At 41.3% G+C, this 20,114-nt stretch overlaps 1 protein-coding gene across 1 annotated transcript in view; it reads left to right on the top strand.

Annotated features, from left to right (window-relative positions):
* LOC138762926 (probable G-protein coupled receptor 139) overlaps nt 1–10,241 on the top strand; it is a 43,481-nt gene extending 33,240 nt beyond the window's left edge. The window contains exons 2-3 of the mRNA XM_069936435.1: nt 5,430–5,686; nt 9,352–10,241. Of these exons, the coding sequence (XP_069792536.1) occupies nt 5,620–5,686; nt 9,352–10,241 (957 nt within the window). The 5' untranslated portion in view covers nt 5,430–5,619. The remainder of the gene's footprint in view (nt 1–5,429; nt 5,687–9,351) is intronic.
* Nucleotides 10,242–20,114: the final 9,873 nt, after the last annotated feature.

Below are 20,114 nucleotides of genomic sequence, written 5' to 3' on the forward strand. Positions count from 1 at the left end.
GAAAGAACCACCTAAAATCTTGAATGCGGAGGTCCAGGCATTTCTCATAGCTGGTGATGCTGTCTCCAGGACTGGAGACAAAATGGCACTATCAGCAAGGGCTAAACTCTCCAGTGCAACCCAGAAGGCAAAGCATGGGTAAGCACAGAAGATCCAAAGACAGCTGTGTGACCCCGGTAAGATGAAATACATGTGGCAAGGGATCAATACCTTAACAGATCACAAAACAACCTTGCAAGTTAAAGACACACCTCCTTCTGAACAGATGGAATATCTTCTATGCATGGTTCAAGGAGAAGAACAGGCTGACGCCAAAAATGCTCTGTGTCCCATTATGAATGGAGTCCTTGTAAGGCCGCAACTGAACTGAAGATAACCCATGCAAGGCAGTGGGACCAGATAACTGTGCAGATCAGCCTTACGGATATCTTCAACGTGTCACTGGAGGTCCGTCGTCCCCACCGGTTTCAAGACTGCCACCAAAAACCCATTATCAAAGATGGTGACAGTAATAGGCCTCAATAACTACTGCCCCGTCGAATTGACCTCCATCATTATAAAAGTTTCGATGGCCTGGTGATGGAATGCATCAAAGTGCCCCTCCCAGAGTCGCTGGACCCATTTCAACTCCTCAGCACCTCCTCTGAAACATTTTTAAAACTGGCTTCCACTGTTTCAATGCAAGCACCGTCAAACCATTCAAGTCCTCGAAAATACGTTGTAATCGTACTATAATACTTATCCTCATAGTTCCAATACATCAGTACATTGCAATGATCTACATTTCCACAGATATTCTTGAAGAGAGAGAGAGAGAGAGAGAGAGAGAGAGAGAGGAGGGGGAGAGAGAGAGAGAGAGAGAGAGGAGGGGGAGGGAGAGAGAGAGAGAGAGAGAGAGAGAGAGAGAGAGAGAGAGCCAGGATGACACCTTGAAAGCAGCAGAGTGGGTTGCTCACGTTTCGAAATAAAAACTGAAAAACAAACTCTTACCGCACTGAAAGGAATTAGCGATTTTACGATCTCGCATTGAAATCGACGAAACAGCCCCACGACAAGCAAGTAATAACAATTCTGAAACTGACGCGCTTTAAATCCGTTTTAATTCATTAATATTCATACCCCCTGCTGTCTCCACACTCCCCCCGCGAATCTGAGGGACGAAAACGTGGTCGCCCGGGAGTACACCGCCACCCCAGTATTTTTTTCGAAAATGATCTCTGGTGAATAAAATTGAAGATCAAAGGATAATAAGACTGTGCGAGAAGTAGTTAAGAACTGCTAGGTACTCTTGATTCACAGAGACATGGCTTATCTCAACTCTAAAGATTCGGTCCATTATGCATGGCTCGGACGGTGTGCGGAGTTAAAGGGCGAGGCGGCGGTGTCAGCATCATGGGTTACTCTCTCTGGTCTTCCGGCCTAGCGATCCGATCCAATTTCTGCTACGCTTATCTGGAACGTCTAGCCCTGAAATTCTAAACCTTCAATCTCCCGAGGGAATTCACGCCAGCTTTCCTGATTGCAGAACCACATTTCCCCTCTCCATACGTCAAAACTGACCCTTGATCCTGAAGACTATACAGTCACCACTGAGGACGTCTATGGGCTAGTTAAAGGAGGCCCTTCCATGCTACCTCCTGCATCAACATGGGATGAACACACCAGAGCATCGGTCCATTCCGCGTCAGTAGACACTCAGACCAACTGGTTAGTCTTCCCGTTACAATATTCAGCAAAAAACTGAAAAACGATGATCAAGCAGAGAAGACTACGCATAGCTACACTGGGGAAGCAGAAGTCGGATTGGAGGCTGTCTGGAATCAGTAGTCTGGGCCACGTTGAACGACTCGGTGGCGAATCTGCTTGAATATGCCACAGCTGTTACCAAATTCATTGAAAAATGCGTTGCTCCAATGAAGTTATCCGTGGGCCTAGAGATCCACAACTTCCCGAAGTCAAGATCCGTGCGTTCGCGTCATGCAATTTGGAGACATTCAGGAAGACCGGGTATAATTCTGGGGGAATTACCGAAGCAAAATTACAATTCCGTACGGTGCTGGAGGCACGGATGGAGGTGAAGCAGTTGTGCCAGGTTTGCATTGTATAACAACCCGAGACGGTGAAACCAAGTACCGTTAAAACCCGCGAAAGATCCCTTCCCGTCAAGCTCAACGCCTGGACACTTGCGTGGAAAAGGAAAGCATGGTGCACCCTCATTAGACCATAGCGACTTTGTTCTCCGCTGACGCAAAAATATTTTCAAGAGGGAGAATCCTGGGACATCATTTGGCCTTCAATGTGTACCTAACCTTCATGACCAAACATTTCCAGTCTTGAACTGCTCCCCCCTTGTTTCAAAAGAGCATTCGTCATGCCAGTACTCAAGAAGAATAAGGTTCCCTTCATCATCGACCACTGATTATCTGATTACCGTGATGAAATGCTTTAAGAAATTTTGATATAGAGAATCGACTCCTGCCTCAGGAGGACCCGGGAAAAACACAGAGGAATTCAGCAGGTCTTAGCAGTGCCCATGGGCCGTAAAAGTGTATTACCGTCGTTTCGGGCCTGAGTTCCTCCAGCATTTCTGTGTTTCTGCAGACCTTAGTGTTTCACTCGATTCACAAGGACTCGGACCCACTTCAATTCGCCTACCGTCTCAAAAAGTCCGCAGCGGATGACATCTCTTTTGCACTCCATTTTGCTTTCGATTATCTATACCACATAAACATCTAGATCAGAATGAAGTTCATTGACTACAGTTCGGCATTCAACACCATCACACCAACTAAACGAACAGTAAATTCAGGGTTCTGCAGGGTTGAGGATCTCTGCAGCCTAAACGTAAAAGAGGACTGGCAGCATGACTCCTTCTCGCTGAACAGTGACAGGGCGGAACAAGACTGCTTAAACCACTGAACTGGTCCCGCTGCAGCCACAAATGCATATCGAAGTTTTCTTCCAATGCCACTCATAAATTCGCTGACAACCGGAATTGTTGGCCGGATAACGGGAAACAATGAGTCACAAGACAGAATGGAGTTCACGAATCTGATTATCCGGTGCCAGGGCAACAATCCTATTCTCAAATTCAGCAAGCCCAAGTAGTTTATTGTGAACATTTGGAAAGGAGGCCTGTCTTCATCAGGGAGACAGCAGTGAAGAAAGCTTGCTGATCCAACGAGCTATGCATCGACATTTCGGAAGATATCACATGGTATCACACGGAGAGAAGTCTGCATAAGGCTCACCAACGCCTCTACTTTCTAAGAAGTCCGGGGAGATTTGGCGTGTCTAATATTCTGTCAAACCTCTACAGCCATATTGAAATATATAAGATGTTGCCAGGACTTGAAGAGCTGAGTTGTACAGGAATAGTGAACAGTTTGGACGTCCGAGAATGGGGGAAGTTTGATAGAGGTATACACATTTTTGAGGGGTATAGAAAGGGTCAATTCAAACACTTATTTCCCACTGAGGTTGGGTGAGACGCGTTAAAGGTGAAACGTGAAAAGTTTGAGGGGAACTTCACGCAGACGACGGTGAGAATGGATGGAATTTGCATGGAGGACTATCACCCGTGTGCAGGTTGCTGGGAGTAGGTGTAATAAATCTTTTGGCACAGACTAGATGGGCAGTTTCTGCGCTGCAGTGGCCTATGGTTCCATGGTACTGAGGAAGTATATCGATGTTTACATCACATCTTGATTTGGAAACTAAATCTACCCACTTTTCTCACCGATTGCCTATCAATTGAAGACATCTCTGTGAAGCGCGGCTTCAAAAAGCCATCAATGTCATCATGTCATAAACGATCTCACCTCTGCGCCACCTTCACGTAAAAGGTATAGGTACCTGAATTCCGGTACCTATAGGTTCAAGAAAAGTTTTAAACCACAACTTCCAGGCTCTTGAACCTTCAAGTGCTACCTTAATCATAACCAATCTGTGATAGTCAATGTCATTTTTTGGACGTAAATGGAAAATTTTGTTTCTCTTTTTTAAAAATAATTAGTAGCCTTTTTACTCTCATCTAATTTATATTTATACTTACTTTCATCATATATTGAAGTACCTCTGTGGCTGAGCATTCCAAATTCATATCCAAATATTAAGAGATTCCTGTCAAATTTTGTATATAAAAATTCTTCTCGATTCTTTTGAACACATTCCAAATTCGTGAAGAATGAATTGTGTTAACCGCTGTACACTCCCTTTTCACCTGGAAATACCCTATCAATTAAAGACTCTCGTGGTGACAGACAAGTTATTCAAAGTAGTTTCAATAGTTATTCTTAATCCGTTGAGTTTATTTTATCAGATCCAAACGTTACCGGCGAGAGCCTGTAATGGTGTCAAATACTGTTTTATTGATCAGCGCGCTACATTCCTGAAATATTGGGTTATGTTATGGTGGCCTTTTGATTTGTTTATTGGAGGAGCGCCTAATATAAGTGTGCTGTTCATTCATTAAAAAAAGTAATGCAAGAATCTTGTTATATTCCAAAACCTAGAATTCGTGCATTCGAACAAGGTTTTGCAGCTGGATTAGTTTCAGCGAGAGACATGGGAGATGTTTTCTATTTTCAATTGAAATTGAAAAGGTTTGTTATCTTCGATAATTAAATCGATTTGGTAGCCAGTGTTAAAATTGAGGCAGGGAACATTTTTGTGTTGCATTTTAATTTATGCATTCCCTCGGTTTTGGGAAATTTTGTGAACGAGAGAGACTGTATTAGTTTGTTCTCAAATTTAGGAATTCCCTTTTAATTATTCTCTCGAGGGGCTGCATTATTCCTGACGACATTATCAGATAACGCGATGGTACTGGGTCGCAAGTTTGGTTCAATTGATTGTTTTGCATTTGCAACAAGTATACAGATAACTGGCGATTACTGGTGATATTGAAATGGTTTTCTTTGTAGGCGTGACATCAGAGATTTCTTCCAGTCACCCAGCATGAATGAGACCAGGTTCGTGGTAAAGTTCCTAATCCTGCACTAATTCAAATTTATTCTCTTAATTTTCTCGCATTCTCACCCCCTGCAAATTCTAGAGGCAGTGAGTAAACCAGGAACCACTCAGATAAGATAATTAAATTAATTATCTACCGTAAACAGAGGAAAGAGATGCGTTTGTCCATTTTAAGATTCACCGAGACCACAGCTGTGCATTGGTTTGAATGTCCAATTTTACAATGTATGGCCAACAATACTTACATTAATTTCATTATGAACTGTTATTGACACAACCCATATTTATGCGTATCGTTTCTGAATTGCCTCAATGAGAAAGGAGTAGACCTTTTTCCACTATATTGTCGCTCAGCTCTAACTTAGAATTTTATTTCCACAAAGACAAGACAAAAATCTACACATTTCATTGACGAATATTCCAAAATGTTGTGAATTCTTTTTACAAATTTCCAGTTCAATTTAGGTATAACGGTGTGCCAGCAAGATGTCGCAATATGTTTATTCAACATTTTACAAATAAATCGAGCGATGCTCCAAATCCCAGTGGAGAACATCCTCTGCAGAAATATTAACTTCAAGGATTGCATCAAGAGCGAGCTTCACGAAGAGTCATTGCCCATAGTCCGAAACAAAGCGTTCAAATATGTTCGAAACAATCAACAGTGTCAAGAAAATATACTTTATGATCCTTGCCATCATTGGTGTTCCTGGTAAGTGACAATAAAATGCTCGATCCCAGAATAATCACATAGAATAGATGAGCAATCATTTGCAATCGTTTATTCTCTGCAGGCAGATAGAGATAGATAGAGACAGACAGAGACAGATAACAAGTTATAGGCGAATTCAAGTCACATCAACGTTTGAAAGGCTATGTGGGATATTTTACGAAAGAACTGGTAAACAGGACAGTTAGAATTGATGGTGTGACTTCGGAGAACCAAAACTATTTTATCGAAAGAAAAATTTGTTTGTTAAACCAGGGAGTAGGTATTTCGACATTGTATTCATAATTATAAATAAGAGGGCGGTAGCAGTTAACTGGATGGTGCGTTTTGTACATTTTCGGAAGGCTTTCTGAAAGGTATTTATAACCATTTTTAATCGCGGGCAACATGCTATCGTCGATTAAGATAATTATATTTTAAATAATTCTTTTCTCGTTTGATACAACCATTAATGCGGTTTCGTTGTGAGTGTTGCAGAAACCCATTTCCTCATAATCTCTCTCGTTAATATTTACGACTGACAAAAGTGCCACCTACATCATGGTTTCTGACTATGCAGAGTTGCCTCACAGTCTGTTTTTCGGGGAGAATGCTCAGAGGCTTCTAAGCAGATGGGCAGATGAATGAATGCCGGAATAAGACAAGTAGAATATAAAGTGGAAAACGAAGAAAGTTGTTTGATAGAAAAGCAAATACAATGGCGGACTAATTTGATCGGCGCAGAAGTTACTATTCATGGGTTCAAGTTATTCCCGTGATGCATTACTGATAAAAATATTGTGTGATCTGTCGGACTCTGGCTTTACCTTACTCTTAATTTAGTCTATGTGTAGTCTGAGTCCAGCGTGTTCTTTGAATGAAGTGATAGGAGAAGGTATTCGGTTCAACAGTCAGTTTATTACACAGCACAAGAATAAAACTTAACAGAGCTCTGGGTCAGTCATTAGTTCATAGGTCACCTGCACAGTGAGCTATTCCCCAAGACTGACCCCTATTGTCCAGTTGGCTCAGTTTATATAGATCAACCCAGAACAAAAGTTGTCTTCCTTTGCTAGATTTTTTTGCATAAGGGTTATCACAAGTCATCTCCTGTTTTGCAGATATCTGGGGTGTAGCACTCCCATCTTAATCCTCCAGGCCAGACTATCCTGTTGTTTTGATCAGAAATTAATTCATCCCCAGATATTTCTAATCACCATTCTGTTCCTGTCTGGCCAATTTCTGCTGTTCTCTTTAACACCTCCTCATGCCTTAATCTTCCTCCTAGACTGGTTTTCCATTCACTTAGTTTCTTGCAGGCCATTCTTTGTTCTGGTCTGCCCTGTGTCTCCTGTGCTACCCACCACCTCCTCAGTTTGAGCATTCCTCCTAAATCGTTTTATGCATTTCCTCTCCCTGTATTTGGGAGCAGACAATTTTGCTCAGCCAACTTTGCTCCATGCTGTGATTGCCACTTAATCACATTCCTCTTTTTCCCTGAACCATGCAGTAAACATAAAATTATTAATTAATCATTTCTTTCATAATGTTTTAACCCCTAGATTCCAACAGATCACAGTAAGCGACTGGAATGACAACATGCACGTTTGTCTTTATTGACGAGATTTGGGACCAAGAGTACTGAAAATATATTGGTGGCCTAAGGTGACGCCAAGTGAAATATTGCAATCGGGTTTAAGGACTGATACATATTGTATCGAAGTTTCAACACATTGATTGTTCGACTTTTGAGATATTATTAATCAAGGTTGCTCTTTGATTTATTGAGATTGAAGGAAGTATATTCATTGAAACCTTTAATTCTGCCCGGATTTGAAAAGTCAGACGTAGAAGATATTTTTTTTTCCCTTGAATTGAGGTGTCCAGGAACGTGACAGCGAAGATGAAACATTACCTTAGAGAAGGAATCGTTGGAATTATTGACCGAAGGGTTATAGTGCTGTTTGGCTGTTGAATTAATTCAAAGCAGAAACCAATGGATTTTATTGGACATCAGAGGAATGGATATGAGCCGAGTAACAGAACAATTTTCATGCAACATTGCTTTGTAATGTCAGAGAAGGCAGGAGACGACTGGCTCCTTGCTGCAAATTCTCGTTACTTATTAGCCCATTTTCGATTGTTGTCGAGTTCCTACATATTCCTACTCTTTCTTTGGCTTGGCTTCGCGGACGAAGATTTATGGAGGGGGTAAAAAGTCCACGTCAGCTGCAGGCTCGTTTGTGGCTGACAAGTCCGATGCGGGACAGGCAGACACGATTGCAGCGGTTGCAGGGGAAAATTGGTTGGTTGGGGTTGGGTGTTGGGTTTTTCCTCCTTTGCCTTTTGTCAGTGAGGTGGGCTCTACTAGGTGTTTGCGAATGGATGTAATTTCTTTGCAATAATCAGCGAATACTTGGAGCAATGGCTTCCAGTGCAGGCAATTTGATGAAGCACTGGAATAAACCCAGAGAAATGACGCTGCAAAATGAACCGGAAGCGTTGAAAATATTGACCACCAACATTGAAAAGTATTGTGATAGGCAAGATGTCAGCTGTTTGAATTTTACTTCATGTTGCAATTTCACCCTGACTTTTTGCTCTCTATTAAAAAAAAATCAAAAGCTGGATCTTTCATTTGTTTTGCATTTTTTTGGCTTTCCACTACTCTTCAATTACATTTTGATGAAACCTTTATTTCATTGCCTGATTCATGTGAATATTTCTCAAAAACGTTTAAATTTAATCCAAGCTACTGTCGAGGAGAAATAACTACGAGGACGGAGCTTCAGCGTCAACTTCAGGAGACTTTATTAGAATGAAATATCTCGGAGAACAGTCCCTGTAACAGCCAGGGCTCAGCTCTGAACTACACAGTCGCACAGCTCGAATTTATACAAACAAGTTAGTTTGTAAAGTCATCAGAATGGGTTCCAATGATATGAAGGAGTTGATCACATCCCGGGAAGTGAAGGGTGTTCAAAGAACATAGTGTGGTTAAAGTATTTATTAGAAAACAAAGTTATCTAAAGATATTCTTTAGCAGACTTAAATGTTATCGGGAGTTATTCTTTAGCAGACTTGCGCATTGTTAAGGTCAATTCAGCTGTTGACCATTTTTTTTCCACAGCTACAAATTACCCCAATATCCAGTACCATTCTTCCACCGTCTTAATCACGAGTGCTGTAGTTCTCAGTCTCTGCTTGTAAGCCGGAAGTAAAAGTACCGCCAGGTGATCAGATTTGGCGAAGTGCGGGCGTCGGATGGCTAAGCAGGAGTTCTTCATGGTGGTCTTGTAACTCATTCAGCTCGATAACCCGTTAACGATCCACACAACAGTAACAGTGTTTTTTTTAAATCTAGTGCCAGGATAGTTTTTGCTTTTCTGTACCAGGATCGATGCCACAACTTCAAAATACGATGTCTGCGAAACCACTTTTAGACCCCCAAAAAGTTAATATTTCCCTGCCTTGTTGGAGCACGAGCAGAACCTACAAATTTCCATCCAATTTCTCGGTTGAATGTTATTTTCCCCCTTTCCTTTAATCCCCTGTTTGAATTCTGTTGGAATAGCCACCATTGACAAGCCTTTGGAGAGTTACCCTAATTAGCATGCAGTGTTAGATATGGAAACTAACAAAGACTTTTCCTTTTCTATATTTTGCAGTGAATTTAGTGGCGATTGTGATCTTGTCCCGGAGTAAATGTGGGCTCTCCACTTGTACCACATGCTACCTGGTAGCGATGGCAGTGGCGGACCTGCTGACCATTATTACTGCTGTCATTTTGTGGAGGATCGTTGATTATTACTTTATAAGGAACTTCTTGGACATCACGCCTGTCTGCAGTGCTCTATACGCCCTGAGTTGTGCAGCCACAGACTGCTCTGTCTGGTTCACTGTCACTTTCACCTTCGACCGATTTGTCGCCATTTGTTGTCAGAAACTGAAAGCAAACTATTGCACTGGAAAAACAGCGATTATAATTCTAGGAACAATCACAATTCTGATATGCGTAAAAAATGTGCCATTTTACTTTACGCTAGAGCCCTGGGTGACAATCGACAATGTGCCGCGGGGTTGCAAGGATAAAAAAAATATTTTCCTTGAACCAGGATGGATGGGGTTTGAGTGGTTCGATGCGATTCTTTGTCCATTGCTCCCATTTGGTTTAATTTTATTGCTCAACGCACTGACAGTGAGATACATTTTAGCAGTGAGTCGAGTCCGTAAGGGGCTGAGAAACCAGAATCGCCGTGACCCAGAAACGGAAAGTAGACGAAGATCAGTGATCTTGCTCTTTACCTTGTCCGGCAGCTTCATACTGTTATGGATGGTATATGTGACAGATTTCTTGTACTATATCATAGCAGGAATAGATCCAATTAATTATACTCCATCCAAATATGTATCGGAAGAAGTCGGATTTATACTGCTCAACTTAAGTTGTTGCACAAACACATTCATTTATGCGATAACCCAGTCAAAGTTCAGAGAACAGTTCAAGACTGCGGTGAAATACCCTGTAAATTCAATCATTCGACTAATGAATAAATAAACCAGTTGAATGAATCTCCAGTCTTTGATCGACTTCGTTTGTTACTGTTTCAAATTTCTCCTTTATATTGCTGTCACTGGGTTGAGGGGAAAGACTTCACTTTGATTATATTGAAGTAGAAGTCTCTAGTCTAAAGCATGGAATCGCTGCCACAACCCTGAACAGAGGTTCCACATTAAAGAAGTTGGATCTAATGTTGTGCGAATATTCTTTAGCACCTCAGAATAACGACGAATCTCCAATAATCAATTCAGACACACAAAAACTTCAAGCAAAAAAGAATCTCACTCAGAGAAATCACTTTTTATTCATAAAGAATTCTCGAACCAAAAAGTGACTTGAAAATAACACAGAGACGCACATCTAAACACAAAATTAGACACCACCGCAGGATTCTGAAACTGAGGAAGTAACAGTTTCGAATTTATCATCTGACTCTACATTTACAACCTGACGAAACAGCGCTTCTCCTGATTATGGTGCACACGTATTCACACACAATACACAGTGCACAATAATATCTCTCTCTCTCTCTCTCTTTCTCTTTCTCTCTCTCTCTCAGAGCTCAGACACACAGGCACACACATTTCCCAGCCTGGCAGTCCAGATGATGTTGATTCTTGTCGGTAGTGTATGCTGAATGGAAAGGGTCCTCAATAATTCTTTAATTCCTATTGATAACATTTACGCACCCAGTAAATGTCGTCAATAGAGGAGAGGGTGACCTCAGTGATACTCTCGGCTGTTTTGATGGTCCTCTGTACTGACTTGCGGTCCAATGCTTTACGGCTACCAAACCAGGCAACGAGGCAACACCGAGTTGTGCTTCTGTAAACTGTCCACATGGAGGCCAGTAGTTTTGCTCTCTTCTATTCTTTTTGGGCGTGGAGGCTCTGCTGTGCCTTCCTAACTAATGAGGAGATGTTATAGGTCTGGGATAGGCCGTCTTTTCTATTCCCACAAGGAACTTTATGCTTTCTATTCTCTCCACGACGGAACCGTTGTAGAATAATTGAGAATATTCGACCTTCAACTTTCTGAAGTCTACAATTATCTCTTTTGTTTTGCTCACGTTGTTGTTCAGGTTGTTCTCATACCCTTTCACGAGCGGCTTAACCTTCTCTCTCAAAGCCGATCATTCATTTTTTCCATGAGGCCAACTACTGTTACATCATCCGGAAACTTGACGATTCTGTGACAACTGAATCTGGCAGTTCCAGCGGGAGTCAACAGCGTGAACAGTAGCGGCCTGACCACACAGCTCTGAGGTGCGCCTGTGCTCAGCGTGATGCAGCTTCAGGTTTTGAAACCAACTCGGATTGACTTTGGTAACGCGGTCCAGAATCCAATTTGCAGAGTTGGAGTTTAGAATAGTTTAACCACCAGCCTTTGCGGGCTGGAATCAATGAAAAACAGCCTGGCATGGGGGGCATTGTTCTCTAGATGAGCCAGGTTGGAGAGGAAGGTCAATTGTTATTATCCGTGGACAGGTTTGGAGGGTAGGCAAACTGGAACAGGTTCAATGTCTTGTGTTCCATTACCGGTCGCTTAAAGCATTTCATGAACGATCAGGTTTGTGACATTCAGCGGTAGTAGTTTAGTTCAGTTACCGTCGTTTTCTAGGGCTACCTTAAATCCTGCTTAAACTGTGGACTGCTGCAGTGAGATATTGAAGATGTTCTTCAGCCAAACCACGCAGAATGCTCCCAATCACAGAGGTCTCCCATTCAAGGCACTTAACCATATAACCATTTACGGACACTTCTTTCTATTTATTAAATACTAGCAGGATACTGGGCCTTGTCTGGGAAATGAAACACTTATACCTGTTTCCTACTGCCTGCTCTTTGTTTGTCCGGAGGCCCGAGCACTGAGACGGGTGCATCACTGTTCTTCTGTTTCCTGCTGCCTGCTCCTTGCATGTCTGGAAATGTCAACAACAATGAAGACTGATGTTCCTCTACTACCTCTTGTTTTCTCCTTTGTCTACCTCTATGGGCATGTTAAGACCTTCTGCCAATGTTACTCCACCTTTTTGGGCCCATATTTAACTGGGTTTGGCCACTCGTTTTTATTCTGAATGTACTTTGATGAACAGCACTGTAACTAATTGAGGTGGCTCTGACGCAAGTTCAATTTTATTTAATTTTTGAACTTCATATGAACTTAAAGGTTAAATTCAATATGGTCATGAAATTCAGCATCAAATGTTACCACAATTATAGTAAACAGTAACATCATATTAAATGTTATTTTCAACTCCACACCAAATGAAGGAAACGTTGGCACCCACGTTTAAGGACAGACAACATTCATGCATTGCCACATGTGTTACAAGTAACATTCACATCAGAAGTATAAAGCAACATCTTCGACTTAAAAGAGAGAATGCAACCACTGACCTTCACACTTAAAAGTGCCCAACACACCCAAACATCAGTATCACTGGGAGTTCCCTTTGTGAGGAGAATTCAATTAACCAGAGAAGTGTATTGCCTAGGTCAAAATATAATCCAAATTACATTTAACTATTGGCCAATGAAAACTTGTTCATACTTTTCAGATTTATTGTCAGGGTACATATATGACATCACATACAACCCTGAGATTCCTTTTTCCTGCGGGTGTGGCAGAATTATCATTAATTGGTAGTACAAAAAAAAACCTGTGCACAGCGTAAACCTGTAAACAAACAAATCACTGTAAACAGATAACAAATGTAAATTGACTGTGCAATACAGAGAGAACAAAAAGAAAATCAATAAAGTGCACAATTAAGGGTCCTTAAATGAGTCTCTGTTTGAGTTTGTCGTTGAGGAGTCTGGTGGTGGAGGGGTAGCAGCTGTTCCTGAACCTGGTGGTGTGAGTTTTGTGGCATCAATACCTCTTTCCTGATAGAAGCAGTGAGAATGTTGATCCTTGATTAATTCTAATCCATTCAGCCAAAAGAGTCCAAAAGGTTGATAATGTATTTAAGAATCTTTTTTCTCATTACTAATTAAAGACTGAGTCTCATATCGTGCTCTGAAGATTGCAGTTCCTCAACTGGTCAGTGCTTATATATGAATTCTATTTTTACAGGACATAAATCTATCTGTCTATCTCTCTATATATACAGTATTTCTCTCTCTCTACAGTGTATATCTACACACACACACACACACACACACACACACACACACACACACACACACACACACACACACACACACACACACACACACACACACACACACAAGGCTGCAATTCCATCTACTGCAATTTATTCATTAGATTCAAAATTCTACCCTGAGAGATTTGGCCGAAATAGGGTAATATTGATGACGTTCTTGGTTTAATTTTATTTTGCCACAATCTTTTGGTGCATTACCAAATCTATGCAGCTTTATTTCATGTTTACTTTGCCAATAACATTTCTTTCGCAATATAACTTTTCAAATGCCGCAGTGCTGTCATTTAAATTCTCCGGTGTTCTTTTAAAAGTGGTCATATTGTCTGTACTCAAATAACACCCAATCGGCGGGCAAGATAGCAATTATTAACATCGTAAGTACTAACCAGAACAAGAATAGGTAATAAAATGAGAGAACAGAAATCAGAATTAAACCTGCATTTGATTAACATTGACTGACAGCAAACAAATGATTACTTCTAGTCCAAAAAAGTGCCCTTCACATTAATAAATAAAAAGGAAGAAAATTGCATACAAGCTTTCAAATCCTCGGGGTGGGGGAAATAAACTCATGTATCAGATACCGTATTAGTTTTAATAATGGGACCGTGCTTTTTTGCCCCTAATGAATACGATGCCCAAAAGAATGATTCGTGTCTCATCTGCCCAATAGCACTCCAGGAAAGTTTACAATACATTGTATTTCATGACTTATACAGCGGATAGGGGGTCAAAGAAAATAATACCAATTAATTAAACAGACTAGTGCCAATCTCTATCGCGACATCTGTTATGCAAAGTGAATTAATTTCCACAAGCGATCACTTTCACTCATTCCATTCTTCTTCTTTGGCATGACTTCGCGGACGAAGATTTATGGAGGGGGTAAAAGTCCACGTCAGCTGCAGGCTCATTTGTGGCTGACAAGTCCGATGCGGGACAGGCAGACACGGTTGCAGCAGCTGCAGGGGAAAAATGGTTGGTTGGGGTTGGGTGTTGGGTTTTTCCTCCTTTGCCTTTTGTCAGTGAGGTGGGCTCTGCGGTCTTCTTCAAAGGAGGTTGCTGCCCGCCTAACTGTGAGGCGCCAAGATGCACGGTTTGAGGCGATATCAGCCCACTGGCGGTGGTCAATGTGGCAGGCACCAAGAGATTTCTTTAGGCAGTCCTTGTACCTTTTCTTTGGTGCACCTCTGTCACGGTGGCCAGTGGAGAGCTCGCCATATAACACGATCTTGGGAAGGCGATGGTCCTCCATTCTGGAGACGTGACCCACCCAGCGCAGCTGGATCTTCAGCAGCGTGGACTCGATGCTGTCGACCTCTGCCATCTCGAGTACTTTGACGTTAGGGATGAAAGCGCTCCAATGGATGTTAAGGATGGAGCGGAGACAACGCTGGTGGAAGCGTTCTAGGAGCCGTAGGTGATGCCTGTAGAGGACCCATGATTCGGAGCCGAACAGGAGTGTGGGTATGACAACGGCTCTGTATACGCTTATCTTTGTGAGGTTTTTCAGTTGGTTGCTTTTCCAGACTCTTTTGTGTAGTCTTCCAAAGGCGCTATTTGCCTTGGCGAGTCTGTTGTCTATCTCATTGTCGATCCTTGCATCTGATGATATGGTGCAGCCGAGATAGGTAAACTGGTTGACCGTTTTGAGTTTTGTGTGCCCGATGGAGATGTGGGGGGGGGGGGGGGGCTGGTAGTCATGGTGGGGAGCTGGCTGATGGAGGACCTCAGTTTTCTTCAGGCTGACTTCCAGGCCAAACACTTTGGCAGTTTCCGCAAAGCAGGACGTCAAGCGCTGAAGAGCTGGCTCTGAATGGGCAACTAAAGTGGCATCGTCTGCAAAGAGTAGTTCACGGACAAGTTTCTCTTGTGTCTTGGTGTGAGCTTGAAGGCGCCTCAGATTGAAGAGACTGCCATCCGTGCGGTACCGGATGTAAACAGCGTCTTCATTGTTGGGGTCTTTCATGGCTTGGTTCAGCATCATGCTGAAGAAGATTGAAAAGAGGGTTGGTGCGAGAACACAGCCTTGCTTCACGCCATTGTTTATGGAGAAGTGTTCAGAGAGCTCATTGCTGTATCTGACCCGACCTTGTTGGTTTTCGTGCAGTTGGATAATCATGTTGAGGAACTTTGGGGGACATCCGATGCGCTCTAGTATTTGCCAAAGCCCTTTCCTGCTCACGGTGTCACTCATTCCATTAGTGAACATGAAATGCAACAGATGCAGGTACCAATTGTTCTACTCGTCCGTAGAAACGAAATCGTGACAAAACAATGTTCAACTGTTTTGAAGTTATCGGAGGGAGCGGCGGGAGGATGGTTTAAATCGAAAAAAAAGAGAATTTGTTTGATATTTGCATAAGATAATTGTGATTCATACGAAAGTTGCAGCTGAGACGGATTTTTTAAACCATATCATTCAGTTGTTCTCTGAAGTAGTTTTGCGTGATTCTATGAATAAGTGTGTTTGACCTGGAAGTCAAGGACTTCAGCATGACTCCAAGTGCCGTCGCAGTGTAAGCGGGACATAACAGATCACCTCTATCGTTATTAATATTTGCCAGCCCTGTCACTGTCACCCACAACAGGAGAAAACTGCCTGACGGAGAGAAGAGCAAAAATCACCGATTCCCTTCCGTTGTTCATACCTGAATCGTTTTGGTTCTCCTTTCTCTGTTCCCCGCAGTTGACCTCCACGTTCTGCTGGCAGTTAATATACACCAGAATTTTGCTTTGATTAATTAATTTTGACCTGATTGTTGTTTTTCTATCATTGCTCTCTCTCTCTCTGCCTCGTTGATTTTGTGAGAAGTGGCGAAATAACTTCAGGTTCAGCAGAGAGCTGCCGATTTTGGAACCTTGACTGAATGAAATGGCCCCTCCAGTTTCTCTGATTCCATATGCACCAGATTTAGAAGCTGCCGCAGTTATCCATGCGAAACCAAGATCGTCAGTTCAGCAGGACCTTAATTTTAAAACAATATTTGGGTTGGCATTGGGGCCGGGAGAGAGAGAGCACTGATAGAAAAACACCGCGGATTTCCGGGAGTGAAAGTGAATGTGCCTTGTAATTAGCCTGAAAGGATATCTAATGGCCTTCTTCAGCTCTTTTCTGTATTTTGTTTGGCTCAATGTATATAGAGCAGTATTTGTGCAACAGCGAAAGAGCTGGAGCATGAAGCCCATTTCTCTCAGGTAAAATGGTGGGAATACAAAACAAAGTTCCATATACCAAGAATTGACCGTGAAGACCGCCCAAAGCAGGATGAAATTAGTCGAGATATTCAGCAGGAAGATCAATGATTTCCTTCGGCTTTCCATGCTTGCATCTCCTGGCCTCTGTTCGTTGTTCGCACGGCGCAGTCTCTGGCGTCCTCGACTGAGCACTAAGACGTGCCTGATGGTGACAGCATTGAGCAACAGAATCAAACAAACGCTGTAAAGGGGGTGAGGAGTTGATGAAGAAATTCGATTGTTCCCCAGACTGGTGATTCGACAACACCAATTCTATCCCAACAAAACCATGGTTCATTAAAATGGTGATATTCACGTGTGAGCATAAAATACCAGAACATATTCTTTAAACAGCTGAGCACCGTCACTATCCCCAGGACGACGCCTGCCGTTTTCTCCGTGGAATATTTTCTTTTCAAGTTCTCGCAACAAATGGCCACAAATCGATCGAAGGTGAAAGTGAGGTGAACCAGACGGAACAGTCGGTAGCTGCAGAAAGCAGAACCGTGTGATAGGAGTCACGTGATGGAGTAGTGGCCCATCGGGGAACTCCAGCCCTCTCGGGTAAAGTTTAAAAAAACACAAAGGCACAAACCTAAAAATTAAAATAAAGTGAAAGTAAAGGTGGGAAGAAAATGGCAGCGAAGAAAGAAAAGTCGAAAGCAACGGGAAGAAGAGAAGAAGAAAAGACATCGGAAGAAGAAAGTGAAGGCCTTACCTGTCCGAGGAGGCCCGCCGCGGAGAGAGAAGCCCGCTCCCTAAGGTCAGTTGAAGTCCGAGCTCGGACTACAAAAATGGCTTGCGGAGCCAAGTAAAAGTGCGCAACCGCGCATGCACGAGGAGTCGCGCATGACAAAAAAACACTGACGGGAGGGGGGACCAGCTGAGGAGTCGATCTCCGCAGCTGAGAATGACAGCTACAACACAACAACAGGAAGAGAACATAGAAAACAACAAGAACAAGAAAGAAGAGAGTAAAAAGAAAACAACAGATGACCAACTCAGAGGAAGAAGAAGAAGAAGAACATAGAGAAATGGAAGAAGGGAAGGGCAAGACAATGGATACATATTTTTTTAAAGAATATATGGAATCAGTAAAAGAATGGCAATCACAAGAATTTAGTGAAATAAAAAGAAGAATTAAAAGTGCAGAAGAAAAAATGAATAGATTAGAGATGGTCATGTCAGATATAGGAAAAAGAGTGGACGAGGTGGAAGAATGAGAAACAGCCGTAGAAATGGAAGTAGAGGACTTAAAAAAGAAATTAGAAGAATCTAATAAAAAAGACACAAGAGCTGTTAGCTCAGAAGATAGATATAATGGAAAATTATAATAGAAGAAATAATATAAAGATAGTGGGCCTTAAGGAAGATGAAGAAGGCAAGAATATGAGCGAATTTATAAAAGATTGGATCCCAAGGGTCCTAGGAAGACCAGAATTACAGGAAGAAATGGAAATAGAAAGGGCACATAGAACATTAGCCCCTAAACCACAGCCACAACAAAAACCAAGATCCATTTTAGTAAAATTCCTAAGATATACAACGAGAGGAAAATATATTGGAGAAAGCAATGAAGAAAATAAGAGAAGACAAAAAGCCACTGGAATACAAAGGTCAAAAAATTTTTTTCAATCCAGACATAAGTTTTGAACTCCTGAAGAAGAGAAAGGAGTGTAACACAGCAAAAGCGATCCTATGGAAAAAAGGATATAAATTTATGCTAAAGTACCCAGCTGTACTTAAAATAGTTATTCCAGGGCAGCAAAACAGACTATTCTCGGATCCGGAGGAAGCACGAAAATTTGCAGAACAACTACAAAACAGACAGAGAGATGAAGACATGTAACGAGAGTAAAAATGACCACAAACTATATGTATGTGTGTGTATATGGGTATATATATGTGTGTATGTATATATGTGTGTACATGAGTGTATCCGTATTTAAGGGAAAATATATAGAGTATAGATAAGAATTAATAAGGGAAAGAAAGGGAAGAGAGGAAGTAAGGAGGGAATTAAGAGAGTGACCTTTGTTATATATGAAAATTAAAATCTTTTCTGGGGGGGCTGGATGGGAAGGAGTTACGGTCACTGCGAAATCAATTGACGCGAGTGAATTCGTAAATCCAAATGGAGAGGGGAGATGTGGTTGCCCGACAAGGGACAAAGGGCAACTCAGGAAGGGAAGGGGATAGTGGGGTTAAAGAAATTTTATATAGGAGAATAACGGAAATGTTTGATGTTTTAGAAATGTTGTCTTATAAAGTGTTCGAAACAAGAAAGCAGAAATGGATAAGAAGGAAAGGTGATGATGAGGAAACAGAAAGGAAAGATAAACAAAGTATGAAATGGCTACGTTGAACTATATGACTTTAAATATTAACGGAATACATAACCAAATCAAAAGGAAGAAACTGCTAAATTTACTGAAAAATGAAAAAATTGATATAGCATTCGTGCAAGAAACACATTTAACTGAAATGGAGCACAAGAAATTAAAGAGAGATTGAATAGGACATGTAACAGCAGCGTCATATAATTCAAAAGCTAGAGGAGTAGCTATATTAATCAGTAAAAATGTACCAATTAAAATAGAAGAGGAAATAATAGATCCAGCAGGGAGATATGTAATTATAAAATGTCAGATATATTCGGAGTTTTGGAATTTACTCAATGTATATTCACCTAACGAAGAAGATCAAAAATATATGCAAGATATTTTTTTGAAGATAGCAGACATGCAAGGGAACATACTAATAGGAGGGGATTTCAACCTTAATTTGGATTCAAACATGGATAAAACTGGGAAAAAAATTAACAGAAAGAACAAAGTAACCAAATTTATAATTAAATTGATGCAAGAAATGCAACTTTTGGAGATATGGAGGAAACAACACCCAAAGGAAAAGGAATATTCATATTATTCGGGTAGACATAAAACATACTCAAGAATAGACCTATTCCTGTTATCAGCTCGTATGCAAGACAGAGTAAGTAAAACAGAATAGAAAGCTAGAATATTATTGGACCATTCACCCCTGATATTGACAATAGAGTTAGAGGATATCCCTCCAAGAATGTATAGATGGAGATTAAACTCCATGCTACTTAAAAGGCAGGATTTTAGAGAATTAATTGAAAGACAAATTAAAATGTACTTTGAAATGAATACGGAATCAGTGAATATCTTTACTTAACACAGATTATAAGATAATAGCTAAACTATTAGCAAACAGATTAGCCGACTATGTACCAAAAATAGTAAATCTAGACCAAACTGGATTTATTAAAAAAAGACGAACAACAGACCATATTTGTAAATTTATTAACTTAATTCATGCAGTAGAAGGAAATAAAGCTCCAACAGTAGCAGTTGCTTTAGACTCAGAGAAGGCCTTTGACAGAGTAGAATGGAATTATTTATTCAAAGTATTACAAAAATTCAGTTTACCAGAGAAGT

Source organism: Narcine bancroftii, chromosome 5 (assembly GCF_036971445.1).
Source record: "Narcine bancroftii isolate sNarBan1 chromosome 5, sNarBan1.hap1, whole genome shotgun sequence".
Taxonomy (NCBI): domain Eukaryota; kingdom Metazoa; phylum Chordata; class Chondrichthyes; order Torpediniformes; family Narcinidae; genus Narcine; species Narcine bancroftii.